Here is a 16,578-nt window from a genome sequence, read left to right on the forward strand (position 1 = left end):
AAATGGAATGTGTTAAATTTGGATTGAAAATAGGATTAGACACAACACCTAACATGGTTTCAAGGTAATTATTAGCTTGAGAATGTGGTTTAGTAGTTGTCACACCAGCAATAGAAAAATCATCAGCAGATGAACACATCAACAGCTCCAGAAACCAAATTTTGCAATCCATTACTAGTACTCATATTGGCTGCATGATAATTCTTACTAGAATTATTCTCAGTATTAAGGAAAGTTAGCAATTGCTCACATTGAGCTTTAGAATTGGGACATTAAACTCCCACATTCTCACTTGCTGCTCCAGGATTGCAAGTAACTTGATTAACACTTGATCTTCCTTTTGATTTATATCTAGTGGATAACCATGTAACTTGTAGCATTTATCAATTATATGTCCAAGCATGTTGCAGTGAGTGCGTAATAGTCTCTCCCTTTTGTTATTTCCTTTGTTCCAAGAATTTCCAGAATTACTTCCCTTTGAATTGGCATACATTGCTATTAAGTCAAACTTGGCAGTGTAATATCCTCCATGTTTTACATTCTTGCGAGACTCTTCTTGAAGAACCAGGGCATAAATCTTGCTAATCGAAGGAAAAGGCTCCTACATCAGAATTTGAGTTCTTATAGTCTCAAATTTCTCATTCAAACCCATCAAAAATCTCATAGCATTAGTTTTGTCATGAGAAGCATTTAAGGTTTTGATTGCTCCACAAGTACATCCCACAAATTCTTGAATCTTGTGAAGTATTCTATAATTTTCATATGGTTTTGAGATGTATTAGAGTTTGGGACCACTACCTTGTGAGAAAAGTTTTTGCAATTCAAGCCACATCTCTCTGGCAATTTGACAATACATCATGCTGTTAGATACATCAACGTGCATGGAATTGATCATCCATGAAATCATCATCGTGTTACAGCTTAACCAATCTTCATAGAAGGGAGATTCTGAATCTGGCCCAACATTTTTGCCATTAATGAAACCTATCTTCTTCTTTGCAGTGAGAGCTAAGATCATAGCCCTGGACCAAGAATGATAATTCTTCATTCCAAGTAATGGTTGTGTAACTGGTTTCAACATTTGGATTACCCGATTCAAGAGATGTCATGAATGACCTTCGAGAATTCAGTTGAAGAAAAACAATTAGAAATAAGGAAGAAGAGAAAAAAAAAATCAAGAAATGGAAGAACTTTTTTACTAGCAGAGCTGCTCTGATACCATATAAAGAAACTGAAAATGCTTTGAGATTATCAAAACAATGAAGTTACAGGAGGAATTGTGTATTACATATGCTTAGCCAGTTTTTATATACAAGTGCTAGCTAACGAAAGAAACTAAAATAAAACAATTTCTGTTTAAAAAAAAAAACTGTTACAGATATTTTATTAAAACTACCAATGGTTATAAAAATTATATCACAGGTAGCAGATCTTCATCTTCCATGCTCTGTTATTAAATCATCGAGTTTCCTTTTACTGAGCTTAGCACCCCAGCATTACCAACATTTCCATTAACATCAGCATTAGTGATGAGCTCATTAAGTTTAACACAACCCCTAGTTGTCTACGATTACACTAGACACAACCAACATTTGCCAACCAGGCATGACCAATTGTGCTTATAATTTTGTGATTAGAAACATTGTGAAATGTTAACCCATAAGTTATCCTTTTAGACAAGCTTGCATGTTAACCTTACAAGAACTGTCAAGTAATTGCCGTATTTGATCAACATGTCAACACTTTGGCATTTGACATTTACAGTGTTCATAGTTTATAGGTCAACACCTTGCATTATGCATGATTTCTCCTTAACCATGATTATCCCACATACAAGCAACACCATTTGTTGATGCGACACTTGCTATATACTTGGGTTAACCAGGCAACTATGTTAATCGAAATCAACCATTGTAGCAACCTTATTAAAGATCATGACCCCAACGATGTCTATTTTGACCATGTAAAGTAGACAACTTGACATCTATATGCTCCCTCTTTAGTAGCAAAGATCATTAATTCACCAAATTGAAAGATAACTCATGGCAAACCATCTTTTGCTCTTGCCTTGACACATGCGTTAATAAACATCATGCGTGCCTTAGCATCGTTGAGGTAATCAAGGATGATAGTTATCCATCACATATATACAAGACAAATTGTGATAAACAGGGATAATACATTGGACAAGCTTGACTCGGGATAGACGATGATAGAAAGTTGGAGACCAACTTTGAGGAGTGTGTGCATTTGACCATTATAATCAATGTTTGTTTTGCATAAAAGAATAAGATCTTCACATAAAGGTTAGTATTTTAGAGAAAAAAAAATTAACCTAGTTGTGAAGGTGGTTTTTATTTTTTAAATTCCAATTTGCTTAAATTTTTTTTTTGTTTAAAATTTTATATTGTATTGCCAATTTGAGTTCATTTATTAGTAAACTAGTTACGGCACGTTTAGTGCACGTGCTTCTTAGTTTTATACCGTCGTAGATAGTATAAGTGTGCACAAAATTTTTAAAAATAATGAATATTAATGTAGTTATGGGTAGAATTTATATCTACAAAATTAAGTAAATAATAACATATTTTGGGATCATGATAAGCACAAAATACATATTAAAAATTATCCTTCCTTCTTATAATGTAATACATACAGGTCAAAATCATGGATTATATTTATTAAACTACTTTTTTATTTTATTAAAAAATTATAAAAAAATTGAAAAATATAGTAATTAATATTACGGACAGTTGAGATAATAAATACTCTGTTGCTATCCATCATTAAATATTTCAAAAACTTTTATTTTGATAACTCAAAAGTCTTTGCATTCAACGACAACGCCCCAAGTCGCAAACTGTGTCCTAATTATAAGGGCGTGGACTTCAAACCCTTTTAGGAGACTCAAGTGGTGGGCCCTTTGAAAAAAAGTCACGTGACTCATTTTTTAAGGAGTCGAGGCGGAGCCGACCCCGGTTGCTCGGCATCAAACCGTCCAGAGAATCCCATTTATCCACGGCTTTTCCCGCTGAAGCCTTCGAATCACTTTTTCCTCAGAAAAAATCAAAACCCACAAGCCGAGCCACTCTCTCTCTCTCTCTCTCTCTCTCTTGCTCAGAGAGCCCTTCGTTCTCGTCCACTCTCTGCCTTTTCTGTCGATGCTATGCACGCACGTACGCTTTGTTTCTGCGCCTAAATTCTGATGGAGGTATTGGCTGCTCTACGGTTCACTCGACTTCGCCTGCTCCCAAAGCTATCGAGGTTGCGATTCTGGTAGGATTTCTCATTGTATATCTGCTACATTTGGGTACTGCTTTGTTGAGTATTCGTTCTGGTGATTTTGCGATTCTGAGCTTTAGAATCTGGCTCTGGATTCATGTTTTCCAGTTCATTTCGTGTGAATTCTTATGCCCGTGTTTCAGTTGTTGGGGCTCATCCATTCCGGTGTGCTAAATGAGTTTTCAATCGGTTTTTTCTTCAATGTGCTTATGTGAAGCTGATAGAACTAAGAAGATTTGGAATTTTTCGTTAGTTTCTTGCTCTAAGAGGAGAAAAAGATTAATTATTGGGAGTTCATCGCAGAAAAGATCTCGAAGGAAATGGAATCTTCGAGCACGAACGGTTTCCAGCGATAGCTCAGGAAAGCAGAACTTGAATTTAGAATTTGTCAATTCGGCGAGGAAGGGCTCAAAAAATTTCCTAGCGAACCGTTATTCCGATGAATTGCATGATGGGGGAGTGTTGTCTCACGATTCATCAGTTCAGTTGGGTTCAAATTTTACAAAATTTCAAGAAGATCCCATTGTAGATAAGCTTAGGACCCAACTAGGGGCCATTCACCCCATTCCCTCACCGCCAATAAATCGCAACATTGCTGGGTTGTTCGTCTTCTTTTTCTTTGTGGGGGTTGTTTTTGATAAAATTTGGACTTCAAGGAAAAGGAACAAATCAGGGGTCGAGGGACAGCTAGGCATATGGCCGCAGGTTCCCACAAGCTTTTCTTTGTTCCTTGAGAAGGATTTGCAGAGGAAAGAGTCGGTGGAATGGGTGAACATGGTGTTGGGGAAATTGTGGAAAGTTTATAGAGCTGGGATTGAGAATTGGATCATTGGGTCGCTTCAGCCTGTCATTGATGATCTGAAGAAACCTGATTATGTGCAAAGAGTTGAAGTGAAGCAATTCTCACTGGGGGATGAACCATTGTCAGTTAGGAATGTCGAGCGCAGAACCTCTCGTCGTGTCAATGACTTACAGTAAGTATTTCTTTCTCTTTTGACATTGTTCTGTCTTTTGTTCAGTTGGCTAGTAAAACTTAAACTGTAAGTGTTTTTGGATTTTCATTGTTCCCATTGCATTGCTTGTTACTTTGGGGGCGTCCCTGGGGCCGGACAACAAGGCTTCCTGCTTTGGAAGGGTAGGAGGAGGGTCCTAGTGCTTTGGCTAGTTATTTCCTCTTGAGGCATAAGCATTATACAAGCGCATCAAGGTCTCTTGTGTCTCCTCTTTTATAATAAGACTCTCTCTCTCTCTCTCTCTCCTATCAAGGTAGTTACAAGGGTAATTTGTGAATAAGTTTTGGCATATTTTGTGAAAAATAGATCTAAGATTTTGAAGTGAATTTTGAGGGTCCCAAACAAGCTCTTAAATTTCGATTTCGACTCAAATTTCGAAGCTCCAAAAAATAATGGAAATCAATTGTAAAAGCGTGAAATTCTTTTATGAAACTTTAGAAATGGTTAATAGACGTAATAATATAAGCTTTAGGACTAATATATTACAAGTTAAATGTATCTACGTCATGTATGAGATGGAAAAGTTGTAATATAATTTGTGTATCAAACATATTTGTAAGATAAGGTGCATTAAACTTATTCAGTTAATACAAATTAAATTCCTAAATCATTTAACTTTTATTTGTTATACAAATAATGATAATTTAGATATGAATGGTTTGATAAAAAATGTTGTTGTAAGTTTATTTTTTCATATAACTTCAAAAGCCCTTGTAATAATATTTTTGTTTCAATAAAAAAATAAAATAAATTAATGAAGAAATTTCACTTTGCTCCTAAACCTCTCATTGCAATTCTGAGGAAATTTGTTCTATAGTTAAAATTTTGACAATTTTCGCTAAAATTTAGAAATTTTGATAAATTTTGGATGATTCCTTGAAATTTTGATGGAAATTATGTAAAATGGAAATCGACTGCCATTTCGATTTCAAGGGTGATGGAAATCAGAAATTTCGATGGGAATTTCGACAATTTCGTGGATATTTAAGACCATGGTCCCAAAATATGGAATAAGATGGAAGTTTGTAGTAATTTATTTGTTTATTTTAAAGTTAATAATGATGGGAGTTTGTAGTTAAGTAAGCAAATTTCATGTCTTCAAAGGCAGAATGACTATGTGGCAGTGGTGAAGTCCTTTTATTTTCTTGCCTCATCTTCCTACCTCTTCTTCATCTATGATGGATCAAACCTTTGGATACAAAGGAATACCTGTATTAAATTGAAAAATTTCCACCCATTCTAATTGAAATTTTTGAAAATTTGAATATTTAGGATTGAAATGTCCTGAACTCCAAAACTCAGGCTGAAAATCTTTAACAGCTGATTCATTCTGAATCCTTACAAAGTTTCGGCAGAACTCCAACAAAAGCATTGGAATTTAGAATCTGTGAATATATTGACTGGAAGTATTGATGGCAACAGGAATTCCTGTACGTATCCTTCCCTGTAAATTTGCAATTGAACATGTAGGTTTTGTTGATATGAGATATGATGTCTTTGTGAAGTAGACTTCCATGTACAATTTAATCTTGCTGTTTTTGGAACTCATTACATATTGAATTAAGTAGTGATTCAGGTTTTTATTTTTAACTGATTTTTTTTTTTCCTTTCATGTTTAAATAGGTACCAAATTGGTCTCCGCTACACTGGTGGCGCTCGTATGTTGCTAATGTTGTCACTAAAATTTGGCATTGTTCCTGTAGTCATACCAGTTGGTGTTCGAGATTTTGACATTGATGGGGAACTTTGGGTGAAATTGCGACTGATACCGTCAGAACCTTGGGTTGGAGCAGTTTCCTGGGCTTTTGTTTCACTTCCAAAGATAAAATTTGAATTATCTCCATTCCGATTGTTCAATTTAATGGGTATGTCATAGTACTACGGTTTTCAAATTTACAGTTATGTGAATGGAAATTTCTATTATACATATTTAGGGTTCTTTGTAAGAACAAAGTGAAAAATTCTTAAAGAGGGATAATTGGAAGAAACACGAAAAACAAGATAGGTATAACATTACAAGTTATATTATTGCCCCAAAATGTAGATAAATGGGTTGCTTTTTTTTGTTACCAGAAATATGTTTGGTGATTGGAATCATTTTTTTTGGGATATAGAGGAAAGATTCTGATATGCATGCGCATGCCTGTGTATTTTTAAAAAATGCGGGGAAGTGAATGGCTGATCACTCTCCAGAAGGGAATTAATGTCCTCTTGTTGATTCCTATTAAATATGTTGTGAGCAATGGGTCTCAAATTCATTTTTGGGAAGACATCCAGGTGGGAAACTCAGCACTTTTCATCTCTTTTCCTCAATTATATCTCCCCTCCCAAGTGCATAATGATGCCAGTGCTTCCTTTATTACTTCAAATGGGTCTATTACTAATTGGGATTTCCATTTTCATAGATCTCTAAATGATAGGGAGGCGGAGGAACTGCCCTCTTTGCTGCTATTGTTGGAGGGTTTTCATCTTTCAATTGGGATAGATAGTCGGTCCTGGGATTTGGATTCTTCAGGAGTCTATTCTTCTATATCTTTCTTTCAGCATTTGACAAGAACTTATAATTCCTTTTTCTCTTCATCAAACTATCTGGGAAGCTAAAGTCTCTAAGATAAAGGCTTTTATTTGGTTTTTTGTTCTTAATAGAGTTAGCATCATCAATCTATTGCAGAATTGGGGAACTTTTAAGGTGTTTTCTATTGATGTTTGTACCTTGCGTTTGGAATCTCACCTTTTTCTGAGCACTGCTTGTTTTCTTGGAGGATTTGGTATAAGTTGGTTTATTTGGGGAGAATTGGCTGTGTCTGGAATTGGCTGAGGATTTGTTGAATATTTCATTACAGGCTTTGGGAAGAGTAGAGATGGATCAGTTTTGTGGACTTGTGGGATCTTTGCAGTTTTATGTGGAATTTGCATGGAAAAGAATGCTTGGATGTTTTCAGGTTAAAAGATCACTTGCCCTTTGCTTTGGGAAAGAATTTAGTATTTGGCTTCTCTTTGGTCCTCTGCAGCTGGCTGTTTTAATGAGGTGTCTTTTCAGATCTTCAGCATGACTGAAGATCTTTTTTCCCCGTACTTTTATGATAAACTGGAGGATGTCTTGTTGTCCTTTTTTGTGCTTTCTTTCTTCTCTAATGAAATATTTTCTTTCTGTTTGAAAAAATATTTCTCGTGTTGACTTCTCTAAATTGTTCAGATAAGAAAAATATTAATGCTAATTATGCTATTTTCTTCTAAGATATCTTACTTTAATATAATCATAAAGTGTGTCAAAATCGCATTTCTGAAAGTTATTTGACAGGGTGTGCGATTTGTATAATTTTCCTTCATGCACTTTTCATCTCTTAAAACTTTTGTTGTTTGAAGCAAGCCCACTCCCTATCTTTTGGATCACAGAAGGAGAAAACACTGGTAGCTACCTCCTGTTTACTTGAAAGAGATTTCAGTCGGACTAAGTTTGAAGGGAAAAAGTCTGTGAAAGCCAGACTCGAGTCAGAGCAAATTTGTACAAAGGAGAGAAACACAGCTGAGTCTTAAGCACTGGCTGTTAATAGGGGGGGGGGGGGGGGTGGGCATTACGAAGGACATAGAAACTGGTTTTACTAAATTTAGCAGGAAAATGATGGTTCCAGGGATAATTCTTTTGGTATGGGAAGTAAATTGGATAAGTTTAGGGGCCAAAAAGCTTATGCTTGGAAGGTATTGCGGGTGAGTGGAAATAAGGGAAAGGATTGAGGAGAAGAGAGGGTGTACTCTGGTAGAATAATACCAAAATTTTTAAAGAGAGATATGGAAGGAAAGTTGGGTATTCTGAAAGAACTAAATGCTTAGAAGGCTGCTACTAGGTAGAGGAAAGAAAAAGAGGAGAAGAAGAAATGGTGGAATCTCTTGGGTAAAAATAGTGAAGTCCTCGGGAGTTTGACTTTGGCAGGGATTGCTTTTGGATGAAATTTCAGGAACAATATGGATATGGTTCTGACTCTTCTGATTTACTTGGAGATTTATCTTATGTGCCTCCATTTCCGATGGAAGATTTGGAGGGTTTCCTATTTTTGTGGATGGTGATATGGATAATAAGCAACAGCGTAAGGATGGAATTCTACGTATTCTTGTGGAGGAGATTTCTTAGAAGGATTTAGAGGCACACCAATTGATGGGTAAGATGGGTTTACTGTCTGATCCTGGAGGAAATGAAGTTCGTCTTGATGGTGGTAAAAGTCAGGTGAAGGACCAGAAAGAACTGGCTAATTTAAAGGGCTTGGTGAACTATGATTAAAAGGGTTTAAAGAGGGGGGGTTTCTTGGTTAATGCATTTTTTTGGGAAGGACTTCTGGTCCTTGTATAGGTTGTAATTTCTCTTTCCTTATTTAATATAGCTTCTGTTTTATTAAAACAAAACAAGTGGACAAAACAGACAGTCAGAAGATAGTTATGAAATGGCTTCAAACAATTCAGTATTCAGATTCAGATATTGATTGAGATATTTGGTATTCAAACATCACACTTAATTTTATCAGACAGCCCTTAGGACTGCTAAGGATTGAGTATTAGTTGCAAATAAAGGAAATATGAAGAAATAAAGAGAAACCAGCTAGAATAAAGAGACGTGCAGTTTATTTGTTTGGCTCATCAACTACGTCCATGGCCAATTTCATGGCAAAGCAATAAATTCTCTATTACACCAGAGGATACAAGATAGGATGAATACCCAGTGAAATACTCCATCTCTCTTTCACCCACTGAAAAAAAAAGGAAAAAACTCAAACCTGTGGTTACATCACAGTGTTTCTTTCCACAACTTCTCTTCACTTACGCACTTGCGGCCTGAATAACTGCAGCAGATAGTGTTTGGGAGAGTTCCTGTCTCTAAAATCAGCATTCTGGTCAGTCACTTGAAACATATATTTGATCGTTTCACAAATACCTATCACAGAGAAATCATTGCTTATAATCCATGGGAGATGGTTTTAATAGCAGTAGCAAGTAAGATAGCATAAGGTTAATGGGTGTAGCGGAAAGTGGGAGTACACAAAAGCAGGTATAACAATGAATTTTTTTCAAGCAAGCAGCTTATATGGTATACTTGCAGGTATTATTCCCTTAATCTTTCTTAAAAAGATTTTTGATGCATTTTAAATCCTTTAGTTCAACTTACTAACTTTTTTTTTGTTAATGATTTTTTTTGTTAAGAAAAGGAGAGATTTTATTAAAGAAAGAATGTACAAAAGGGAGAATAAGACATCATCCTATAAAGAAAATAAGTGAAGGAAAAAACTACGAACAGAATTATAAAGCTTGTTAATCTTTTTGTAAACTCAAAAAACACGGCCCTTTAAATCAACCAGTGGTGGAAGGCCAAAGCAAAGCTGTATAATGAATCCTATTCCAATGCAAAGAACACGTCCTCTTTTTCACTTTGAAGATACGTGCATTCCGTCCCAATCAAATTCCCAAAACTGCAGAAGTCCCACATCTCCACTCTGCCAAGTCTACTCCTACCAAAACATGTGCAGATATAGCTAACAAATCCTCGACCGATTCTGGACAAACCTAGTTCTTTCCAAGTAAACAAATCACCTTACTCCTGACGCCCCAAATGAAAGGACAATGGAAAAAAAAAAAAAAAAGTAGATTCTAATCTGGCAAAACATGAATTACACACTTCTGGAGATAAAGCCTTTGAAGGCTTCCTATTCTACAACATGTTGTTGGTGTTAATTTTCTATTAAGAACAACTGACCAAATACAACTTTGGTCTTCCAAATGCTATGATCAAGTAGAATGGACATGTTAGCACGAATCAAATGCTCAAGAAAAGATTTACAAGAATAAAAGAAGAATCTAAAATCGATGACTGAATGTCCCTCCTTTTAGATAGATGATAACCCTTCGATGACTACAACAAATAAGAGAGCTCCTTCACCTCATCATTAAGAGACATATGAAAATGGAAAGTCCAAGAGAAACCACGCGCATTAGAAACCAAAAAGGAAGAAATGACCCCGGTATGGACCGGAAATAGACGATATAAACAAGGAAAGAAATGAACAACACAAAATCACTCAAACCAAATGTCTTCTTAAAAGTGAGAAGATCCACAAAGCACACAGCCAAGGACTCTTGAAAGAAACTCTTACTCCCAAATTTGCATCCTACCCACTAACTTGCTTGCCAAATTTACTTTTAATAACTTTGTGCCAAAGGGAGTTTTCCTCTAAGCCAAACCGTGGCAAGCCTCCAAAGCTACTTACCCATTAAAGTAGTTTTTTTAGACATCAACTTACTAGACCCCCATCCATCTTAGACCTACAAACAATCTCTTGAGTCCTAATAAAATTAGCCCTTCTTCTCTTGACCTGGAGGTCTCATATAATTCCATCGATTTTATTAGCTACGGGGATTCTAAAGTAACACAAATAATATAAAGAGGATACTAGAACGACATGTGAATAAGGGTGATACAAACGAAGGAAAAAAAATAATAAAGCACGCTTATATCCATCCAGATGCCTAGACACCCTTTCTATCTTTAGATCCCAAAACCAAAGGCCTAGTATTATGACTATTATCACCCAAAGGAATCCCTAAACAAGTCAAAGGCCACTCTCACATACCACAACCAGCTGAAAAATATCAAAAAGATTTATTGGAACTAATATTATTATCTACAATCAAACTTTTACGCCAATTTATTTATAATCCACCGGCTTTAAAAGTTGTAAAATAATAAGCATATTAAAAAAAACTTAAGTGATCACTAAAAGAAAAAATAGTAGTTAATGCCTTAATGGTTGTTTTAGTCATTTAGCATTATTAGTATGTTAGTCTTATATTAATGCGTGAGAGCTAGTGAGGGTACTATGGTCTTCGGTATGTGCTTGGTGTAATAAATTATATTATAAATAGAGGGAAAGCCGATCATTTTGTTAGGTCTTCCTTTTTACCCAATTATTTAACATGGTATCAGAGCAAGATTTGACCTAGACCCTAACTTATACCAAAACCAAGCTCTAAACCTCAAACCAAAACCAAACCCTTCAAACCTGCTCCTATAGAAGGATAATCCGCACCACCAAAGACCATAAGCAAAGTCCAAGAGCTGCTAGAAAACATTGTAGTTGCTGGAAAAATTTTGAACGTTTCTTCCTATTAGAAACTCAAAGAAACACTTCATATTTTGCAAAAATAGCCACATGGCCACCCTTAGAACCTGCCGATACGCTGCTCTATGAATATAGCCAGAGAATGTTCCACGTGCTAGTGCCCCAGCCGGCATCTCCAACTCCACATGCTGGTGCATGAGAGTGTTTTGAGCAAGATTTCTGCTCCCATTTTTTCCCAAAATGTTCTAAATATCTCCATACATTGTAATATCAAGTTGTTTGTCACGTGCCCAACATCCAATCTTTAAATGCACATGTACCCAACATCCAATCTTTAATTTTGTTTGTTATGATCTCTTGTGACCCTTGTATTACTGTTTTGTTAGTACTCCGTCTTTTGTTGCTCTTCCAAAATTTATTTTTAAAGCCCTATCCCATTTTGGGTGGAGGACTACAATGGTTGAGGAGATGTGTATGCTACATGATAATGATACTTGGGATTTGGTACCTCTTCCTCTTGACAGGTCTGTGGTTTGGTTGTCCCTGGGTGTACTATGTGAAAGTCAATCCTGATGGTTTTGTGGCTTGTTTGAAGGGCTGCCTTGTTGCTAAGAGATATACCTAGGGGCATAGTTCGGATTATTCAAACACATTCTTTTTGGTCGTTAAACTTGCCTTAGGACGTGTGTTCATCTTCTTAGCCACTACTTTTCATTGGCGTCTACATCGGTTAGATGTAAAGTATGCTTTCCTCCGTGGAAATCTTCTGGAGGAGGTCTATATTGAGCAACCACCTGGGGTTTTTGCTCAAGGGGAGTAAGATTAATTGTTCCTAGCCCCTTCACTAGTAGTGGATCCATCAGCAACGGTAACTTGAGGTAGAACTTTAGGGTACTAGAGGGTAGAAAATAATTTGGTTACACCTATCATATGGTTAGCGGCAGTAGATCAATAACCCAAGGGCTAGTGGGAGAGATTCCAGATGACATACATACTATAAGATTACCTTTCTGAGCAAAAGATGCTATGTGATGAGATGCTTGTTAAGATGATTGATACTATAGAAACCTTGAATACTCCTTTCATCTCTCTTTCTTTTGTTTTGTACATTCCTAAATTCCCTTTCAATTTCATGTCAGTTGGTAAGCTTGCAAACTCACTAAATTGTTCTATAACCTTCTTTCCTAATTTTGTGGTTATTTAGGATCTAAAGATAAGGAAGACAATTGGCACAGGATGTGAGGATTGTGGATTTTATTACTTTTAGTTGCTCTCTCCTCCCATTGCTTGCATAGCCATTGCTACACCACTTCACATTCATTTTACCCTTGGTCGTATGTCCTTGGACAATTTGAAACAGATAGTTCCTACGAGTTCTGTGTCTAATTTTGAGTGTATCCTGTCAATTGAGAAAATATCATCATGTTCCCTTTGTTTCCCAGGTCAACAAACGGGAAGTTAGCCCTTTCACGCTAGTCCATTCCTCTGTCTAGAGTCATAGTCGTGTCACGTCGAAGTTGGGGTTTTTTTACTTTGTTACATTTGTTGATGACTACTTTAGGATGACTTGGTTGTATAAATGAAAGATTGTTTTGAGTTGTTAAATGTCTTTTGTGCTCTTGTTAAATTCATTTGTAACAAACTAGGAGCATATGATATCTATGCTCTAACTTGAGGGGGAGTGTTGATGGTTATTTTGATTATTCAACATCATTAGTGTGTTAGTGTTGTGTTAATGAGTGATGGTGAGGATATTAGGGTCATTGGTATGTACTTGACATATGTTATAAATAAAGGGAGAGACCTATCATTGTGTTAGGTCTTCCATTTTACCCAATTATTCAACAACGGTATCATATTTATCATATTAAGATGAGATATCACAACTCCCTCACTCCCTACCCTAATTGCTCTCAAAACGCCGCCATCTAGAAACTTATCTATCGATCTACTCAAGACATTAAGCATACAAGGAAATAGATAGTTGATTCCTTTGCATAATACTTCTCGAATCCCTAAAAAAACAAGAAATTCATGGTGGCAATCATTGCATTTGCTATATTGTGGTGAGGGAAATCATACTATTGATTGCTATTGGGATTTTCCTAGGAAACCACCTTGGCTTAATAAGTCACATGTGGAGGGCAATTCTACTGTTTACACTTGAAATGCATTTAACCACTACACTTGGGAGTTGAGTACAACTTTTTTCGTGTCTTGAAAGGAGTATAACAATCTTGTTTGCATGGTTCAACTACTTCAAACTGAGTATTCTACATCTAGTATTAATGTGGCCCATTTCGGTAAAATTGGGGTTTTGGCCTCATCATCCTCCTCACCTTGTGTTCTTAATTCTGGTCCCCCCTTTGTTTATGTAGTCTTTCTGTTTTAGTCCTTGAACGAGGCTATTTTACACTCTTAACACTCCCCCTCAAGCTGGAGCATAAATGTCATATGCTCCTAGCTTGTTAGAAATAAATTTAACACAAGCATCCCCCAAAGCTTTGGTAAATAAATCAGCAAGTTGCATATTAGACTTCTCATAAGCAGTAGTAATAAGCTTCTGCACAAGTTTCTGCAGAACAAAGTGGTAATCAACTTCCATGTGTTTTGTCTGCTCATGAAAGATTGGGTTGGAAGCGATATGAAGAGCAACTTGATTATCACACATCAAATTCATAGGCTTAGAATGTGATAAACCCAATTCTTCCAACATGTTCTTCAACTAGACAAATTCACAAGTAGTGTGAGTCATAGCTTTATATTTTGATTCAGCACTTGACCTAGCCACCTTTGTTTGTTTCTTACTCTCCCAAGAAACCAAATTACCACCAACCTAGATATGGTACGCAGTTGTAGATCTTTGTTCGGAAGGCGATCCGACCTATTTTCATTTGTATATCCATAAATATAAGTGTGACCTTGATCACTATATAAAAGACCTCTCCCAGGCGCACCTTTGAGATATCTCAAGATGCGAATGCTTGCGTCCTAATGACTTGTCCTCAGAGAATCTTGAAATTGACTCAGAACATTTGTTGCAAAAGATATATCTGGCCGAGTATCTATGAGATAATTCAACTTTCCATCAAGTCTCCGGTATTATCCGGGATTGGGCAACAAATCACCCATATCTGATATTAACTTGCTGTTAGGATCTGTGGGTTTATCAACCGGTTTGGATACCATCAGTTTAGTTTCATCCAACAAATCAAGAAGAACATACTTCATCAAAACAGTTGCCATATGAGATCTAGATACTTCTATACCCAAGAAATATTTCAATAGTCCCAAATCCTTAGTTTGAAACTTAGTTTGTAGAAAAAGTTTGAAACTCTGAATACCTTTATCATCATCACCTATAATAACAATATCATCCACATAAACAACAAGAAGGATCCTACCCGATGAAGTATGATGATAAAACACAAAATGATCCACGACACATTGTCGAAGACCAAACTCAAGTCCTAAAACATTGAAACGAACAAACCATGCACTAGGAGACTATTTTAAATCATATAGTGCCTTTTTGAGATGACATGCTAAGTGTCACGGACCCCCAAAATGGGACTCAAGTAAGGGCCGTGTGGCACTCGTTGAGAGCTCTCCCTCGACAAGTCAGCCAAGTCTCACACGTTCAAGCCTGCAAGCACGAGCACCAGGTGAGTCTCAATACTTAAGAAAAACAAGGAACAATGGGATATCACACGAGCAATATATTCTTATACACCGAATAAGACTATAACAATCAGAGACATCACAATCCAAGGCAACAAAACACCACAATGAAAAGGACTACTTGTATTATTCAACTATAAGAGAATAACCATACAAATGATAACACAGATAAACATATATTCATTCTAAATCCCTGGAGAATACAATTATAGCAGTATCTCTCTCCCCCTTTTCCCCATTACATTGTCACTCCCTAACATCCTCCCCCACTCATTTTATCGACGTCCTCGTCGATGTGTTGTAGAAGGCCTTCTCACTCTTTTGATGTCGAAGTTGATGTCGTTGTCTTCGAATTTCTGAAATTTTCAATCTTCTGTATGGCATGCTGAAGGTTTTCTGCCTTTTCGCAACTATTCTCTTTTTCCCCCAGCCCTAGCCACCGAACCAAAAATTGTTGTTGTTGACGACCTTTTGCATTGACGACTCTGTCTGCAATGATCTCTTGGACTTCTTTGTTGACAGGCTGCCTTCTGGAAATTGTTGATCTCCTTAATTTTTGTCAGTGCGGATCTGCTTCATCTGTGTGGAATGGTTTTAAATTGCTTACATGAAACACGGGATAGACTGGACGTCTGTGGCTTTTCATCCACTCGGGTTGCTCAAGCCGATAAGATGCATGTCCCACCTTCTCGATCACTCTGATTGGACGTTCATAACAGCGTAACGACCTTTTATCCTTGCCGCGAAGAAAGCGAAATGCCTTCGGCGGCATTTTTACAAGAAACAGATCTCCAGCTTCAAATTGTTGTGGTCGTCGCCCCTTGTCAGCCCATTTCTTCATGCGCTTCGATGCTTTTTCTAACTGAACTCGAGTGACTTCGATGTTTTGCAACCAATTTTTCGTGAATTGGTATGCTTTTGGGCAATTTCCTTTGTATGGACCATCTAGAGTGTGCGGGAGAGTCGGTTGTTGACCTGTCACAATCTCAAAAAGGCTTTTATTAGTCGCAAAAAATTTCATAGAGTTAAAACAGAATTGTGCCGTGTCCAGTAAAGTAACCCAATTCTTCTGATTGGAGTAAACAAAATGTTGCAAGTATTCTTCCAGCATCCCATTAAAACATTCGGTTTGACCATCTGTCTGTGGGTGATAGCTGGTGGACAGATTAAGGTTTGAACCCATCAAGCGAAAGAGTTCACCCCAAAATCCCCCCGTGAATCTGACATCCCTATCACTGATTAGGCTTTCTGGAACACCCCAATATTTCACCACATGCTTGAAGAATAGCTGAGCTGTCTTCTCTGCTGAACATGGCTTCGAGACTGGTACGAAAGTTGCATACTTTGAGAACCGGTCAATCACCACCAAAATTGTGTCATACTCCTCTACTTTTGGCAACGAGGAAATGAAGTCCAAAGAGACACTCTCCCATGGCCTGGCAGGAACTAGCAATGGCTCCAATAAACTTGAGTTCTTCTTTCTTTCTACCTTGTCTTGT

At 36.9% G+C, this 16,578-nt stretch overlaps 1 protein-coding gene across 1 annotated transcript in view; it reads left to right on the forward strand.

The window, feature by feature from the left end:
- Positions 1-2,981: 2,981 nt before the first annotated feature.
- The window catches only part of LOC131153603 (tricalbin-3-like), a 66,447-nt gene continuing 52,850 nt past the window's right edge, over positions 2,982-16,578 (forward strand). Inside the window, exons 1-2 of the mRNA XM_058106020.1 lie at positions 2,982-4,256; positions 5,919-6,160. Coding sequence (XP_057962003.1) covers positions 3,457-4,256; positions 5,919-6,160 — 1,042 coding nt within the window. The 5' untranslated portion in view covers positions 2,982-3,456. The remainder of the gene's footprint in view (positions 4,257-5,918; positions 6,161-16,578) is intronic.

This window comes from Malania oleifera, chromosome 4 (genome assembly GCF_029873635.1).
Source record: "Malania oleifera isolate guangnan ecotype guangnan chromosome 4, ASM2987363v1, whole genome shotgun sequence".
Lineage (NCBI taxonomy): Eukaryota > Viridiplantae > Streptophyta > Magnoliopsida > Santalales > Ximeniaceae > Malania > Malania oleifera.